The sequence below is a fragment of the Prunus mume genome, linkage group LG1, assembly GCF_029339155.1.
Source record: "Prunus mume cultivar Tortuosa linkage group LG1, ASM2933915v1, whole genome shotgun sequence".
Lineage (NCBI taxonomy): Eukaryota > Viridiplantae > Streptophyta > Magnoliopsida > Rosales > Rosaceae > Prunus > Prunus mume.
The window spans coordinates 7,962,574-7,978,870 of NC_142698.1; the positions used below are offsets into that span (position 1 = coordinate 7,962,574).

The following is a 16,297-nucleotide window of genomic DNA, read 5'->3' on the forward strand; positions in this document are numbered from 1 at the left end:
TTGCAGTGCACTCCAAGATCGACGACCAACACCACGTTTCTCTTTCACTTCTCAATTGTGGGTGCATTTCAAACTAGTACTCGATTTTATGGGGCCTTATAGACCCATCCTAAAACTCACGAAAAATCCCATCCGTTACTTTTTTTTCCTTTTTTTTTTTGGGTCTGACCTAAAAACCTAAAATGCTAACATAGACGAATATGAGTCACATTTATTCTCTTATACGCAAGGAATTTATAGCTCAAGTGATTAATAACATTTATCTACGCACACATCCTAAATTCAATTCCCTTCTTCATCAATATCGCTTGTATAAAAAAATAAAATACAAACTAAAATATACAAAAGAAAATTTGTAAGCCGAGCTTGTAGAAGTTATCGCTTGTATTAAAAATACAAGATTAGGATGTTGAGTAGTTGAAAAATCTGTCCACTATATTGCACATATGTAGTACTTTTGATTCCTAAATATTCGTATTCAAAAATCTCCAGTATCTTTTGTCAAATTAATACTTCTTGTGTGAAGCACTTCCATTTTTTTATATATGGTTCTTTGTTGGAAACAAACTACATGGTCCTTTCAGTTATAGAGTCATACATTTACTGGACTTGCATCTCCATATTCTCCAATGTCTATGAGCCCAGGATATACAAGTTTAAAAGCTCTCAACCAATTGGTCTGCCTGACACAACATATCCTTGGTCCTCAACCCTTTCGACTGGTTGAGACGAGGTGCCTGGTCTTCATTTTGTTAATGGCATCCGCAGGATTGAGGCTTTTGGGGCAAGTGGCTGTGCAATTCTTTATAGTCCTGCATCTATATAACCTCGTGTGGTCATCTGTCAATGCCTGCAATCGTGGCTCTGTGAACTCATCCCGGCTGCCAAAGCACAACCCAATTGATCACAACACATACATAATCTATGACAATAATACTCGAGCACCAAAATTTCATTCCCAGTTTTTTACATGTTCAAAATAAATGAGATTCATAGTGGGAGTTAGGAATATACAAGTAAAATATTGGGAGTTTTACTAAAACACCCAAAATGGAGGTTGAAATTATAAAAAAACCCAACACCCAAAACACTTTATAAACACACCCAAAACCCATCATTACACACACTCAAAACTCATTTATAAACACACCCAAAAAGTTGACTTTGGGGTTGATTTTGGGTGTGTTTCTATGTTTAAATAGTGCTTGGGTTTTTTTATAAATACATGTCTAGAATTGGGTTTATTTATAAATTTGTATAAAATATTTCCAGCTCTGTTAGGATTCAAAATTTGAAATTTGTTTTGGTGTCTCTAGTATTACTCAAATTTTTTATTGAATCACTCAAAACAAATAACAAAACAAAGTGATTTGATAACTTATTGGTAAGGTTACCTATCGGCAATCCATCGATAAGCATGGAGCAAAGCCGCTGGTCCAAGGAACTCCTCTGGATTCCACCAGTAGGAAGGGCAGGAGGTAGTACAACAAGCACAAAGTATGCACTCATAAAGCCCATCAAGCTTTTTCCTGTCTGAGGGTGATTGCCTGTACTCTCAGCCATCCTTTGGTGGCTTCGTCGTCTTCAGCCATGGCTCAATCAACCTAGCCAAGGTAATATCAAGAAATGAAACTCTCATGAAGATGCGTTGTTCATAATAAAAAGTGATAAGTTTAACTCTCATTAACTAAATTTTAAAGAAGTAACATTTCTTAATATTTAAGAATCATAAAGCTTATCTTGCGCATTTAAATGGAAGCATAACTTGCCCTAAAACAAATGAAAGCGCTCTTTTGTGAATTCTAACTTGAGATTATTTCTAATATTAAGAAGAGAAATACCATTAGGCCGACCAAAAAGAGCTAGCAAGATGAAAACAAAATATTTTAGAAAAATATACTGCAAAACATTGGGCTGAAAACTTTAATCTACAACATAACAATACATAAATAATTAGGTCTGACCCCTAAATAGAATTAGAAATGCTCATCTTACTTGTACTGCTGGTAGAAATTGGTGAGGTCAACAACCAGATCTTTGATCACAAACATGTGAGGCAGAGGGGTTATAGTAGTGGGTTTGGAAGTGTCTGCATTTATGGGCCTGAGGCAGGCCACAGTATTTGTCCCATCAATGTTCATGGAGCATGACCCACATATCCCTTCCCGGCAAGACCTCCTATAACTCAGGCTTGAATCATCCTCTGCTTTTATCTTCCGCAATGCATCCAAAACCTAAAATTGCTAGAGTTTAGAGTTAGATATTATATGGTTGGTTTGGTTCAACGGAAATTGGCCTGATTGGAAGTTGGACCAGCCTAAATGACCAAATTTTATCATAAGATTCAACCTAAAATTGAAAATTCAACTCAAGTACTTACAAGGGCTCATCCAGCCTTTTCTTTATACACACAATTTTCCTTTATACAAGTGATATTGGAGAAGGGAGAATCAAATCTAGGACATCAGACGCATAAGTAAATGCTTTTGAGCTACAAGCCCCTTACTACCACTTTCTAAGTTTATGAAACTATTTGCATGCACCAAAAAAGTGAATATAAAAAGACATATCAAACTATAAATTCTAATTCCCTTAAACATTCTACCAAGGAAAAATCAATAGAAAAATTATAATAATAAAAGTAGAGGATAAATTTACCATAGGACCGCAGTTGGAGAGGTCCACAAAGTAAGAGTGAAGGTAGGGCTTGTTGGGATGCTCAGGGCTCCATCTATAGATCTTGAACTCCTTCAGCACTTGGTCTTTCTTTCTGACTGTGTCATGGGTCTCAACAGCTACTTCTGCATGTTGCTGGGCAACGGGGTGGCCTTCTAACACAGGAAAGTTCTCCTTCTTTGGGTCAGCAGCTCTGCCTACAATTCGAGCTACCCTGTTGAAGCCATGGCGGATCCAGCTCTTTGACATCTTTATCTATTTCTCATAGGAAACTGCTGCAGATTTTGCTTGCACATTTGAGGCCTTTGCATATATCACAGGTGTCAGAACATACAACTATCTGTAGCCATGCAAGCGGAACACATGTCCATAAATAAACCTGTCACAAGTTTCAATTGGGCTTGGACTTGGGCTTGAATTGGTCTTATGCTTAAAGTCTGAACAAGTAATTTACCAAGTGCTCTCCAATATTTTTAGAAAAAATTCAATCGGTTGTTTAGTCTTCTGTCACGTGAATATGTAAAATGATCGAACAATAAAGTTAAAGAAGAATAATATTTTTTTCTATTTAAAAAAAAAAATTGAAATAGTTACTTATCTTCACTCTATTGTACATGTCTTTTTGGGGGACAATGCTTGGCTTAGGATGATATTCCTCCTCAATCATGACGTGGGCTCCTTAAAAAATTAATACATATTTTATTTTTTTCCTCTTCCCTCAGCGTTTTTAACCCAACCTTTTGGCTGGTTTTAATTGCAGCCTCCCCAACCCGACACTACAAAGCCACCGCCGCCCCTGTTTCGAATCCACCCTCATCACCAACCTCGCCACTGAACCGATAAGGACGAGCAGGCAACCCACCGACTTTCTTTTTTCTTCTCTCTCTCTCTCCATCACTTATCTCTCCCTTTCTCTCTCTTCACGCTGGAAAAAATAGAGATCGGCGACTTTCTATGCTCCATAGTCTATATTTTCATATCTAAGGTGAGCGAAGGCGGGGGGATTCAAGGTTTCAATGACTAATCTTCATTTCTTTCTCTCTCTCTCTCTCTCCTCCCTCACTTCGTCGGAATATGGTATTCAAATTAGCCAATCAAACTTCTGCTCTGGCTACAAATTCAAAAACCAAAAATTGAAAGCACATAATGATTTCAATCCAGGGTCTTGGGCTCCAAAATTGGCCGGAGGTTGACGTGGGAGGCTTGAGTAAAACCAGCCAAATGCTTGGTTAAAAGTGTTGAAAGAAAAGGGAAAAGAAAAGAAGAAGAAAGGAAACACGTGTTGTTTTTTAAGGAGCCCACGTCATTGTTGAGGAAGAATGGCTCTTGATATGTCAGGAGCAACCTTATGTAAATTGCCTTCTATGGAAATATTAATTTTTACTTTTTTTCTATTTTTCCTTTTTGGGTTAGCACAAGCTAGGAAAGCCCATAAACCCATTCTGAAGCAATCCATCCTCAAATTTTGTCTGCTCCGTTGAATTAGCAACTCTTGCAATGCACTCCAAGATCGACCACCGACACCACGTTTCTCTTCTTTTATTTTTTGGGTAAATATCACGATGTGTCCCCATACCCGAAGGGTGGGATTACTCCCCGCTCTGGCCATAAAGTATTTTCAATTTCAAACCTCTGCCATTGAGGCACCAAGTAAGTTCACAACCGCACCACACCTGAAGTTACACCATATTTTTCTTTCAATTCTCAATTGTGGGTGCATTTCATACTAGTATTCGATTTTATAGGGCCTTATACTAGTACTTGATTTTTAAGGAGCCCACGTCATTGTTGAGGAGGAATGGCTCCCGATATATCAGGAGCCAAGCATTGTCCTTATGTGAATTTCCATAGATTTTTTCTTTTTTTCTATTTTTCCTTTTTGGATCAGTACAAGCTAGGAAGCCCATAAACCCCTTCTGAAGCAATCCATCCTCAAATTTTTGTCCGCTCCGTTGAATAAGCAAGTCTTGCAATGCACTCCAAGATCGACCACCAACACCACGTTTCTCTTCTTTTTTCTTTTTTTTGGGTAAATATCACGAGGTGTCCCAACACCTGAATGGTGAGATTAATCCCCGCTCTGGATTTGGCTTGCCCATGGCCATAAAGTACTTTCAATGGGTTTTGAGGCACTAGGTAACACACCATTGTAGGTGGCAGTTTGCCAACCGCACCACACCTTGTGGTTACACTATATTTCTCTTTCAATTCTCAATTGTGGTTGCATTGCATACTAGTACTCGATTTTATAGGGCCTTATACTAAAACTCACAAAAAATCCCATCCGTTACATAAAGTTTGTTAAAGTGCCAACATAGACGAATATGAGTCACATTTATTCTCTTGTACGCAAGGGCCTTGTAGCTCTAATGATTAAGAGCATTTATCCATGCACACGATGTCTTGAGTTTAATTCCCGTCTTCATCAATATCACTTGTATAATAAAATAAATAAAAACTAAACGGATAAAAAAAAAAATTGTAATCCTTTAAAACATTTTTACAAGGGCCTATAGTTCAATTAGTTAAAAACAGTCACTCGTGTCCCGAAATCATGTGTTCGAATTTCCTCTCTCTCAATATTGCCTGTATTAAAAAAAATCTTAGAAAGTCTCGGGATTACTGCCATCTTCTGAACTTTAACATTAGGAAGCCCTATGACTGCTGCTAGATGAACGACAGGATTAGGATGTGGAGTTGTTGAAAAATTTGTCCACTACATTGCACCAATGTAGTACTTTTGATTCCTAAATATTCATATTAAAAAATCTCTTCAGTACCTTTTTTTCAAATCAATACTTCTTGTGGCAAGCACTTCCATTTTTTTATATATGGTTCTTTGTTGGAAACAAACTACATGGTCTTTTAGAGTTATACATTTATGGACTTACTTGCATCTCTATATTCTCTAATGTCTACAAGCCCAGGATATACAAGTTTACAAGCTCTCAACCCATTGGTCTGCCTGACACAACATATCCTTGGTCCTCAACCCTTTCGACTGGTTGAGACAAGAGGTGCCTGGTCTTCATTTTGCTAATGGCATCAGCAGGATTGAGGCTTTTGGGGCAATTGGCTGTGCAATTCTTTATAGTCCTGCATCTATATAACCTCGTGTTGTCTTCTGTCAATGCCTGCAATCGTTGCTCTGTGAACTCGTCCCGACTGTCAAAGCAGAACCAAATTGATCACATACATAATCTACGACAATACTACTCAAGCACCAAAATTTCATTCCCAATTTTTTACTTGTTCAAAATAAATGAGATTCATAGTGGGAGATAGAAATATACAACTAAAATATTTCCAGCTCTGTTAGGATTCAAAATTTGAAATTTGTTTTGGTGTCTCTAGTGATTTCACTCAAAATATTTCGATTGAATCACTCAAAACAAAGTAATTTGATAACTCATTCGTAAGGTTACCTATCGGCAATCCATCGATAAGCATGGAGCAAAGCCGCTGGTCCAGGGTACTCCTCTGGATTCCACCAGTAGGCAGGGCAGGAGGTAGTACAACAAGCACAAACTATACACTCATAAAGGCCATCAAGCTTTTTCCTGTCTGAGGGTGATTGCCTGTACTCTCGGCCATCCTTTGGTGGCTTCTTTGTCTTCAGCCATGGCTCAATCAACCTAGCCAAGGTAATAACAAGAAATGAAACTCTCATGAGAATGCGTTGTACTAGTTCATAATAAAAAGTGATAAGTTTAACTCTCGTTAACTAAATTCTAAAGAATTAATACCCTTTAAGAATCATAAAGCTTATCTTGCGCATTTAAATAAATGCGTAACTTACCTTAAAACAAACGAAAACGCTCTTTTGTGAATTCAAACTTGAGATTAGTTCTAATATTAAGAAGAGAAATACCACTAGACCGACCAGAAAGAGCTAGCAAGATGAAAGCAAAATATTTTAGAAAAATATACTCCAAAACATTGGGCTGGAAACTTTAATAATTAGGTCTGAACCCTAAATAGAATTAGAAATGCTCATCTTACTTGTACTGCTGGTAGAAATTGGTGAGGTCAACAACCAGATCTTTGATCACAAACATGTGAGGCAGAGGGGTTATTGTAGTGGGTTTGGAAGTGTCTGCATCTATGGGCCTGAGGCAGGCCACAGTATTTGTCCCATCAATGTTCATGGAGCATGACCCACAGATCCCTTCCCGGCAAGACCTCCTATAACTCAAGCTTGAGTCATCCTCTGCTTTTATCTTCTGCAATGCATCCAAAACCTAAAATTGCTAGAAGTTAGAGTTAGATATTATATGGTTGGTTTGGTTCAACGAAAATTGGCCTGCTTGGAAGTTGGACCAGCCTAAATGACCAAACTTTATCAAAATATTCAACCTAAAATTGAAAATTCAACTCAAGTACTTACAACCAGCCTTTTATTTGTACACACAATTTTTCTTTATATAAGTGATATTGGGAAGGGAAATCAAACCTAGTACCTCGGATGCAGAAGTAAATGCTCTTGAGCAACAAGTGCCTTACTCCCACTTTCTGAGTTTATGAAAACATTTGCATGCACCAAAAAAGTGAATATAAAAAGACATATCAAACTAAACATTCTACCTAGGAAAAATCAGTTGCAAAAGAGCAATAATAAAAGTAGAGAAGATAAATTTACCATAGGACCGCAGTTAGAGAGGTCCACAAAGTAAGAGTGAAGGTAGGGCTTGTTGTTGGGATGGTCAGGGCTCCATCTATAGATCTTGAACTCCTTCAGCACTTGGTCTTTCTTTCTGACTGTGTCATGGGTCTCAAGAGCTACTTCTGCCTGCTGCTGGGCAACAGGGTGGCCTTCTAACACAGGAAAGTTCTCCTTTGGGTCAGCAGCTCTGCCTACAATTCGAGCTACCCTGTTGAAGCCATGGCGGATCCAGCTCTTTGACATGTTTATCTATTTCTCATAGGAAACTGCTGTAGATTTTGCTTGCACATTTGAGGCCTTTGCATATATCACAGGTGTCAGAACATACAATTATCTGTGGCCATGCAAGTGAACACATGTCCATAAAAAATCCTGTCACAAGTTTCAATTGGCCTTGGACTTGGGCTTGAATCGGTCTCGTGCTTAAGTTTGGACTGAATTAGAAGTCCAGAAACTGAACAAGTGATTTACCAAATGCTCTCCAATCTTTTTAGAAAAAATTCTATCATGCGAATGTGTAAAATGATCGAAAAATCAAGTTAAAAGAATAAGAGCTTGTTTGATAATTAATGACCAAATTTTTTTTCAATTGTTCCAGATTGAGAATGTGCACATGCATGTTTTTATGTTTTGAATTTTCGGTGTCTGAAAAATGTATGGCTCTCTGAGTGTGATGTGTACAGTTTGTCAAAGCTCAGGTAGATGGTCAGAGCCTCGGGTCATGTGCGGGAGATCCTCAGGACAAGTCAACCGTCAAACTCATCCCACTAGTTTAATAAATAGAGTCATATGTCCCACTAAACATCTTCTTCTCTGCAAACATTTAGGACCACCCTGTTGAATTTTATAAGGGTTTGACCCAAACCAGCAGGAGAGACTCTGTTTCATTTTGAATTGGGTATGTGAGTTTTTGGAGAGCAAAATTGTCCAGAAGCATTTTGTCGGGTGGGCTTGGAACTTTGTTGGGTCCAAATAGAAAAACTCTGTAAAGTCAATAATAAAATGTGGTGATTGTATTACTACTGACCAAATTTTCTTTATAAAATATCGTACTTTCTTGTGTTCTCTTCTTTCTTTTCAGTTCCTTTTTAATTTTCCTGTTAGAAATTATATACAACTAAGTGAACTTTCTATTCGTATATCTTTTGGATGTCCGGCAGGCAGGCATACAATAACACCAGAGAGGAAACCACACCAGAAATATTTTTTATTTTATTTTTTTAAAGGCAAAAAGATAAGACAAAAGAAAATATTCTACTTAGTGGTGTTGAAGAAATTTTGATTTGGAGAATATTTTTGGGGCAGTGTTAATTTTATTTGCTTCACTTTATTATAAATATAAGTTTAGTATATGTGGGTTAGGTTAGTTGGCACAAGATAGTGTGTCTGTCTTTTTGTACTCGAGTTTGAACTCTCTCATCGTACATTAAAATAGTTCGAACTTATATCGTCATTGTCAACAACAAAAAATCATGTTATACTCACCGACTTATTCGTCACAATCAATCACGAAGACAATAATGTCTTTTGGATTATACATGCAATAAAACATAGAACAAAATAAAATAAATTTTGGATGGTAAAATTATACATGGTTCACGAAGAAAAACTTATGTGAGAGTGTTTTCTTCATGATAAATACATTCTAAGTAGGAAAATAACCCAGTTAAAAGATTACATGAATTAAAGATTTATCATCAAATTTGAACACATGTCATCTTTTAACTAAATTTTTCATCCACTCAATAACGGACAGTTGTAAATCATGGCTGACTACAACTATACCCTAATCATGTATATATGTAGTCTTCTATACGCACTATTTCCAATCCTCCAATTTATCTCTTCTCATTTTTAACTCTTAATTTTACAACATTTTATCAACACGAGTGCTTCTCCATAGATAGTATTTTTCAAATCGTACGAGTTAAAATGTTTGGATACTCTCACATAATAACTAATACGATATGATATAACATAGTTATATTTAAAGACTCCTGAATTTTACTTTGCCCTTTGAATTTTTAATTTAATTTTGAGCCCCATAAACTTTTAATTAATTCATGCCCAATGTCTCACCAACTATCAATTATATCACAATTTTCCGTTAGTATCCATCGCGTCCAACGCGCACGACTAACTTTTAAAGCCATATTGAAAGTTGAGATTCCATTGCTAAATTTCTCCCTGCATTTAAATACTTGAAGAAAAAGAAAAGAATACATTCAAATACGCCACGTTATGGGACCTATGTAGAATTCTTAATATGCCTTTATCAAGTGCGTACACAAACTTTTGGAAGCGGAAGATCCCATCAAATCCAACGGTCCAGATCAATCACAAGGTTTGGATGCATTTGCGTCTCCTTGTGTGAGGTACAGGTTCATTGAAAATGATGGAGGTCCCATCAAACCCAAAATTTTGATCTTACTTAATCTTTGTAGTTGGCGGAGATAGCGCCCCACTTACAGTTAAAAACAAAAGCAGTTTCACAGGTTCAAGTAACTTAAATAAGACATAATTAGGTAATTGATTTGAGGTTAATAAACGCCACGTGGATCCACATGATGAGCTCATGAAAGAGCAAAATGACATGCACATTACAGTCTGCAACTGTCCAAATTTTAGGGTTAGGGTTTGTTTTGTTCTGTAGGGTTTTGTTTGCCAAAAGTGAGTAATAATATTAATAATTTATGATGGAAACAATGTAAATATTGAAAATTATAAAGTATAATGTGACAGATTTAGGCTTAGTCAAGTTGTCTAAAACGGATATGCTCTCCACTATGCATCTGAGTTCGAATCCTCTTCTTCACAGTTTAGATTTGTTGAAAGTAAATTATCGTTTGTATATAAAATAAAATAGAAGTACAACGATGACGACATTTATGCATCTAAAACCCAAATTGTGTTTATTTTATGTGAAAGAGGATATGATAAATGTGGGATTTAAAATTTGTTAGTTTTTTTTAGTTTTGATGGTTGCAGCGAACCTAGATGTTGTTGAACTGATCTATCCAAAAAAACAGATTTGTAGATTTCTTTCTTCTTCTTTCTTCCAAACAGTTTTTTTCCATTAAAGAAACACACAAAGTGGAAGAAAAATTTGCAACGAGTATAAAAAATTCAGGGAGATAAATCATGACTTCCATCTATACGTTTTCTGCAGAGGAAGACTGAAAGATTCTCTGAGGTTCTTCAATAATAACCCAGATTTTTTTTTCCTTCCTCTGATGGACTGATATTTTAATGTCAAGTTGCTGACATAGTCAAAGCTGCAGGGTAAAATATTTTCCATGGTTTAAATTTAGGAAAAGAAACAGAGAAGAGTTAGGTAGTTAATGAACTTACTTTGGCATAATTAAACCTAACACTGAGCCTAATTGTGAGCGGAAATTAGAAAAGGTTTGACATGTAGAACAATAATTAGGGAAAATGATTTGGGCTTTTATTAATTTACTTGGTTTTTGTTTTTTGGAAGGCTTTTTAAAAGTAACGGTGGTGATGGTGGGTTCTCTGACCTTTATACATACCATTCAACAACCATCTTCCCAGATTTGGTTGCTTGCTTGCCTGCCTGCCCACCTCATAATATTCCAAATAAATTAAAATATGACATTCACTGAATTAATTGATTTTTTAACTAATTAATTATTATTATAATTTTTAACAGCTTACTAAACCTCATATCTCTTTTCTTCCTTTCACACTGCGAATCAAAACCACAACTCTCACTTACTTTGACCAGTTGCTACCCCACCCTGATCTTTTCAGTGGAACCTCAAGCAGAGAAGTAGCTTCTCTTTTAGGGAAGAGAAAAGGCTAGAGAACAATCCCTTTTTCTTCTTCTCTCTCTCTCTCTCTCTCTCTCTCTCCCCTTTTAGCATCTCTGTTATCAGCAGCAACCCTTTGTTTGAAACCCTAATTGATCTTAACCCAAAAATAGTAAAAAAGAAGAGGGGCAGAAGAGCTAGCAAGCTTTCATATGTATTTTTGAAACAGTCTCTTTCTGCAACCATTAATTTCCGTAGGCTGTTTATTCTCTTCTTCACGCATACCCTTTTGCAGCTCCCAGATAAAGCACAAGAAGCAAACCAAACCACTGTACTCCTTTGCTTTGCAGATCTCACAGAGCTAGCTTTCATATATGGCTTCTCATAGTTGGTACTTTCTCATCAGCTTACCTCACAGTTTCAGCTCTCTCTCTCTCTCCTCTTCTTAATTGAGCTTTGTATTTTAAGTAACCAAATATCTCTCACCTCCTCCATATCTTTGTCCCCCTTCACGTCTTTCCATTTCTCTCTCTCTCTCTCTCTCTCTCTCTCTCTCATGGATTCTGGCAGTGGGAGTATGCAGTCCTCCAGCGGCGGCGATGACGAGTACGACTCGCGGGCCGAGTCAATCTCCGCTCTACTGAGTAACCCACCGAGTCAACTCGGCCACATGTCTAGCCACGCACCGCCACATCACCACCACCACCAACAAACCCATCACCACCTAGACCCTCTATCAAACCTGTTCGATCCATTATCCTCCAGGCTCACGAACCCGAACCCGCTTCTCAATTTCGACATGGCGTGGTCCAAAACCCTAAGATCCGACCCGAATCCCACCGATCTCGGTGGCCTAAGCCAACCCTTTTTGACCAACCCCAATATTAATCAATTAGGACAAAGCAGAGGCGGTGGCGGCGGCGGAGGCGGCTCGTCTACTTTTGCGGCTCTTCAGATCCCGCATGATCACCAAAACGTTTCGGCTTCTTCTTCGGCTCCAAACAACCAAACCCACAACATCAACAATAACAGCAACAACAGCAACAGCAACAGCAACGGAGTCGTTCGGAACCCGAAGAAGAGGTCGAGAGCGTCGAGGCGCGCACCGACGACTGTGTTGACAACAGACACCACAAATTTCAGAGCCATGGTTCAGGAATTTACAGGTATCCCTGCTCCTCCATTTACATCCTCCTCGCCTTTCCCGAGAAGCAGACTGGATCTCTTTAGCTCAGCTGCTGCCGCCTCTGCCCTCATGAGATCAGCTGGAGGAGGAGGAGGAGGAGGAGGAGGAGGAGGGGGTTTGGGTTTGGAGCCTTCACCTCCTTCTTACCTTTTGAGGCCTTTTGCTCACAAAGCCTCTCACCAACCACCGTCTTCTTCTTCCATTCTTGATCATCCAAACTTACCCTCAACTAATTCAAGTGCCACTAACCACCACAATAATCTCCTCAATATGCAGCAAAACCCATCACCCTCCTCCTCCTCAGTTCTTAATTTCCAGTCCCTCTTTCAACCCCAACATCAGCAGCAGCAGCCTAAATACTCACTGCCCATTAATTCTCCGAATGATCTCCTTGCCTCCAAGACACCTCACCACCACCATCACCAAGGCTCTTTGGACCATTTTGGCTTGACCCAGCAGCAGCTCAATGTGCTTCCCAACAACATCGTATCCTCCTCGGATGCCGCGCTCTCGAGGCACGACAGTAATTCCAACTGGGGTAACGGAACAGGGCCCAGCAACCACAACAAGACCAACATTGACAACAACAATGTTGATCATCAAGGTCTGATGAGATCCATCAATGGGAATTACGGCAACGGGAAGCTAAACTACTCTGCTGGTTCTTCGTCCAATAATATTATCCATGGCGATAAGGCGCAGGATCAGAATGTGGCTGCTGCTGCTGCAAGAAGTGAAGGTATGGTAGAATCATGGATTTGCTCCTCAGATTAGGCTTTTACACCCCAAATCATGAGAAAAGTTTCACAGAATCTTTGTGTTTGTCTTAACCATGACCACGACCAACATAATTGAACACTTTTTTTTTTTTTTTCTTCCTTCTCTTTTTTGTTTCTCCTTTTCTAGTTAATATTTGTATGTAAATAATAGACTCTCTCTCTCTCTCTCTCTCTCTCTCTCTTTCTTTTTTCATATATTTTCATACACTTCCATACACGAACCATCTTGGGTTTTTTCTTTTGTCAATTTGTGGTTCGAACAGTAATTAAAATGCTGTTAGTTTGATTATATATATATATATATATATGTCATCGAAGTCTGAATTCAAGTCCTGTGTAAACCAGAATCTCTGGATCGATTTATGATGGTTCAGATAGAATATTTATTATAAGCCCACCAACCATAAACAGCTTAATAGTTTTCCTCGTACCTTCTCTTTTTTGTGCCATGTGATTTCAATCTTATCTGAAACGAAGAAGAAGAAGAAGAAGAAGAAAGAAGAAAAATCTACCAAATGGTCTGAGAGGTTTGTCTGCTTGCTTGCTTGCTTTATTATTCTCCACCCCTCCATTTTCATAATATTCTTTCAAACATTTTTATTTTTTTTAATTTTTTTCTGAATATTTTATATCATGTCTAGGAGTGATTGGTGGCGAGATTTGGGGTATAGTTAGCCGCCGCAATCTCTTATTATACGAATCAAATATCTTTCATGTGCTTGTGTTTCCAAACTTTTTTTGTTCTTTTCATTTTTATTAAATTAAAGAGATATATAGATGCCAATAAATTTTTGTATTTTCCGGCTGCATTAGTTGGTGGTGTACCATCCAATACATATTATGTGTGTATTGGATGATACACCAGCTCGGAACATACATAAATTACTTGTAGATGCCCGTTGTACAGAACCATAGAGGATCGTCCATACGTTGCACCCCATTAGATAATCATGAATGCGCATAATACTTTTGTTCATTTCATACGTAAATGTCTTCATGCTTTTACTCAAACAGTAAGAAAAAAGAAATGCGATAAAACACTTGATGCATGTACTTCTGGGACAAGGTAGCCACACAAATTCCGATTATTGTCTCTTTTGTACAACCACAAAAATTAATTGCAAATTCACCAAGTTTTGCAGTTTCTTTTTCATACCCTAAGATTATTACACCATAAAAATATGTGACCTTTTTGTTTTTCCCTTGGGTATATATACGTTACTTTCAACTCTCTATTTTTACTTTTTAATCAAAAGATTTTATTACATATATGGGGCATGTGTGCTGACATCATTGAACTAATCTGAGCTACACATCACATGCTAAAAACAAAAAAGTACCCAAGCAATTGCAAACAGCTCTGAAGAAGAACTTTGACTTGCAGACGAGTTGTTTCAAGTTTAAATCTTTGCATTACTTAAATAAAGATTATAAGAAATTCATGTTCTCCTTGTAATTTTAGACTATCGCTTGTATCTAATAATTATCCAATTAGTTTCATCTTTAGTTGGGGATATGCATACGTGATAGCAATGTGATTCTACAAATTTAAGCCACTGAAAATTGATAAAAGTACCCAAAATCGCCATCAAACAGAAACATAAAATTTACTATCTAGTAAATATTTTCGTATTTTTAAAAGTTATTTTTTCGAAAGATTAGAAACGTTTCAACCACAGTGATCAAGAATATTAGTGAGATCTTGCTTTGCACAAATACGTGCAAAAAAATTCATATATAGTACGAGCCATGCATCGTTGTAACTCTCCCATACACTATTTTTTCTTCTTCTTTTGTCTCAGCTCTCCTTGTCTTTCATATAACAAATCTTCCTTGCTCAAGCGTATAGTAAAATAGTAAATGGGGGTTGTGTACATTTTATTTTTTTTAATGAAAAAAAGTTTAGGGGGAGATTGGCTACTCTCACTACTACCAGCGTCAGGGCATACCCACAACCTCGAACCGGAATGACTTACACGTGACACCCAAGTGCTAGACTTAAGCGTGGCACCCAATTGCTAACTGCCATTGATATAGATTTATGTAGGAAATTATAGATCGTGCACCATTGAGAACTACTGGCAGTGGGACTCGAACATTAGTGGGGCTACACACAATGCAGAGACCTTACCAACTAAGCCAACTCTCATTGGTTGGTTCGGGTACACTTTTTGTCAAACAGTATTATGGCAAAAGATTTCCCTAATCTCCCGCCAAAAGGGTTGTCTTTACATTTGAAAACCGACCAAAAGAGTGCTTCAATTTTGAAATTTATGGATTGGGAAAAAGTTGAAGTACTTTCAATCACTCCTCTGGAATTGTTATGATTAAGATAACATGAAACGGTGATCCATGTGAAAGTCGATAATCTTTTTTCATTTGTTGATTGATAGATCATGATCTTTTTCACTTCAATTATGCATCGTTTTTTCACCCTTGGTTTAAATTTGGAATGATGAGAGGGGGATATGCAAAACCGCTTTCAAAAAATTTCGAATTCTCTCTTTTCAAAAGGGGTTCCTCTTTTCTCACTCTCTTTCACAAATCAAATCTTTTTTATTTTCAAAATAAATGCAGTAAATAAACATAAAATGATTAGGCATGGGATTTTGGAGAGATTTTGAAGGGCCAGACCAGGCCGTTCGAGAGAGAAAAGGGTGACACTTGTTTTGGCATCATGGTGGCCCATGCTTGTGAATAAAACCTTTGCTCATTTGCAATGATGGCTGTTTGTTTCATCTCAGCCCATAGGGAAGAAATGTCAAACGCAGAAACAGTAAGGCAAACTGGAAAAGTTATCTCTCACTCTATAATAATACTGCCCTACATTTTTGAGCCTGTAAACTCAAAAAGATATTCAACTTTTGGCATCCCCTGCACCAAAAGGCTGGCACCATTTCCCCCTTTTCTCTACTTTGAAACCATTCCCTCACTTGGAAAGCATATATTCAAGTGCCAAACACTAGATGAAGACAAAAAGTTTAGTATTTATAGAATAATCATATTGCTATATAGAATAATCATGTTATGAGATTTTGGAGGAGATTCTTACAATTTCTAACAGGGTTTAAAAAGTGAGAGGTTTTTTTTGGACATGAATGTGATTTGGTTCTAGGCATCTGCTAGACTTTGAATGGTTAGAAACCAACCACTCAAAATGTCATGACTCAAGAAGAGCACGCCACATCGGGTATTTTATTTCAAAATGATTAGTCACTGA

At 37.6% G+C, this 16,297-nt stretch overlaps 2 protein-coding genes and 1 pseudogene across 4 annotated transcripts; 1 reads left to right on the forward strand and 2 right to left on the reverse strand.

Moving 5' to 3' along the window:
• Positions 1 to 496: 496 nt before the first annotated feature.
• On the reverse strand, positions 497 to 3,889 carry LOC103332741 (succinate dehydrogenase [ubiquinone] iron-sulfur subunit 3, mitochondrial-like; annotated as a pseudogene). The gene is made up of 4 exons (XR_016123279.1): positions 2,659 to 3,889; positions 1,996 to 2,234; positions 1,395 to 1,604; positions 497 to 881 (listed from the first exon to the last, which is right to left on the reverse strand). The product of XR_016123279.1 is annotated as a succinate dehydrogenase [ubiquinone] iron-sulfur subunit 3, mitochondrial-like (transcript).
• Positions 3,890 to 5,482: 1,593 nt separating this feature from the next.
• LOC103332757 (succinate dehydrogenase [ubiquinone] iron-sulfur subunit 3, mitochondrial-like) lies at positions 5,483 to 7,611 on the reverse strand. The gene is made up of 4 exons (XM_008235513.2): positions 7,316 to 7,611; positions 6,679 to 6,917; positions 6,102 to 6,311; positions 5,483 to 5,841 (listed from the first exon to the last, which is right to left on the reverse strand). Exons 1-4 carry the CDS (start codon positions 7,580 to 7,582, stop codon positions 5,625 to 5,627), a joined length of 933 nt encoding a protein of 310 aa, XP_008233735.2. The 5' UTR covers positions 7,583 to 7,611; the 3' UTR covers positions 5,483 to 5,624.
• A 3,533-nt stretch (positions 7,612 to 11,144) lies between these two features.
• On the forward strand, positions 11,145 to 13,248 carry LOC148920906 (uncharacterized). Of its 2 annotated transcripts, XM_089044004.1 has the most exons (2): positions 11,145 to 11,503; positions 11,683 to 13,248. In XM_089044004.1, exons 1-2 carry the CDS (start codon positions 11,487 to 11,489, stop codon positions 13,070 to 13,072), a joined length of 1,407 nt encoding a protein of 468 aa, XP_088900130.1. In that variant the 5' UTR covers positions 11,145 to 11,486; the 3' UTR covers positions 13,073 to 13,248. The 2 variants fall into 2 exon arrangements, with proteins under 2 accessions (XP_088900130.1, XP_088900131.1); XM_089044005.1 differs by having other exon boundaries at positions 11,146 to 13,248.
• The last annotated feature ends 3,049 nt before the right edge of the window (positions 13,249 to 16,297 follow it).

Coding starts and splice junctions, on each gene's coding strand:
- LOC103332757 (XM_008235513.2), bottom strand. CDS start 7,582: ATGTCAAAGAGCTGGATCCGCCATGGCTTCAACAGGGTAGCTCGAATT. Junction 6,918..7,315: donor TCTCTAACTGCGGTCCTATG/GTAAATTTATCT, acceptor TAGCAATTTTAG/GTTTTGGATGCATTGCAGAA. Junction 6,312..6,678: donor AATTTCTACCAGCAGTACAA/GTAAGATGAGCA, acceptor TACCTTGGCTAG/GTTGATTGAGCCATGGCTGA.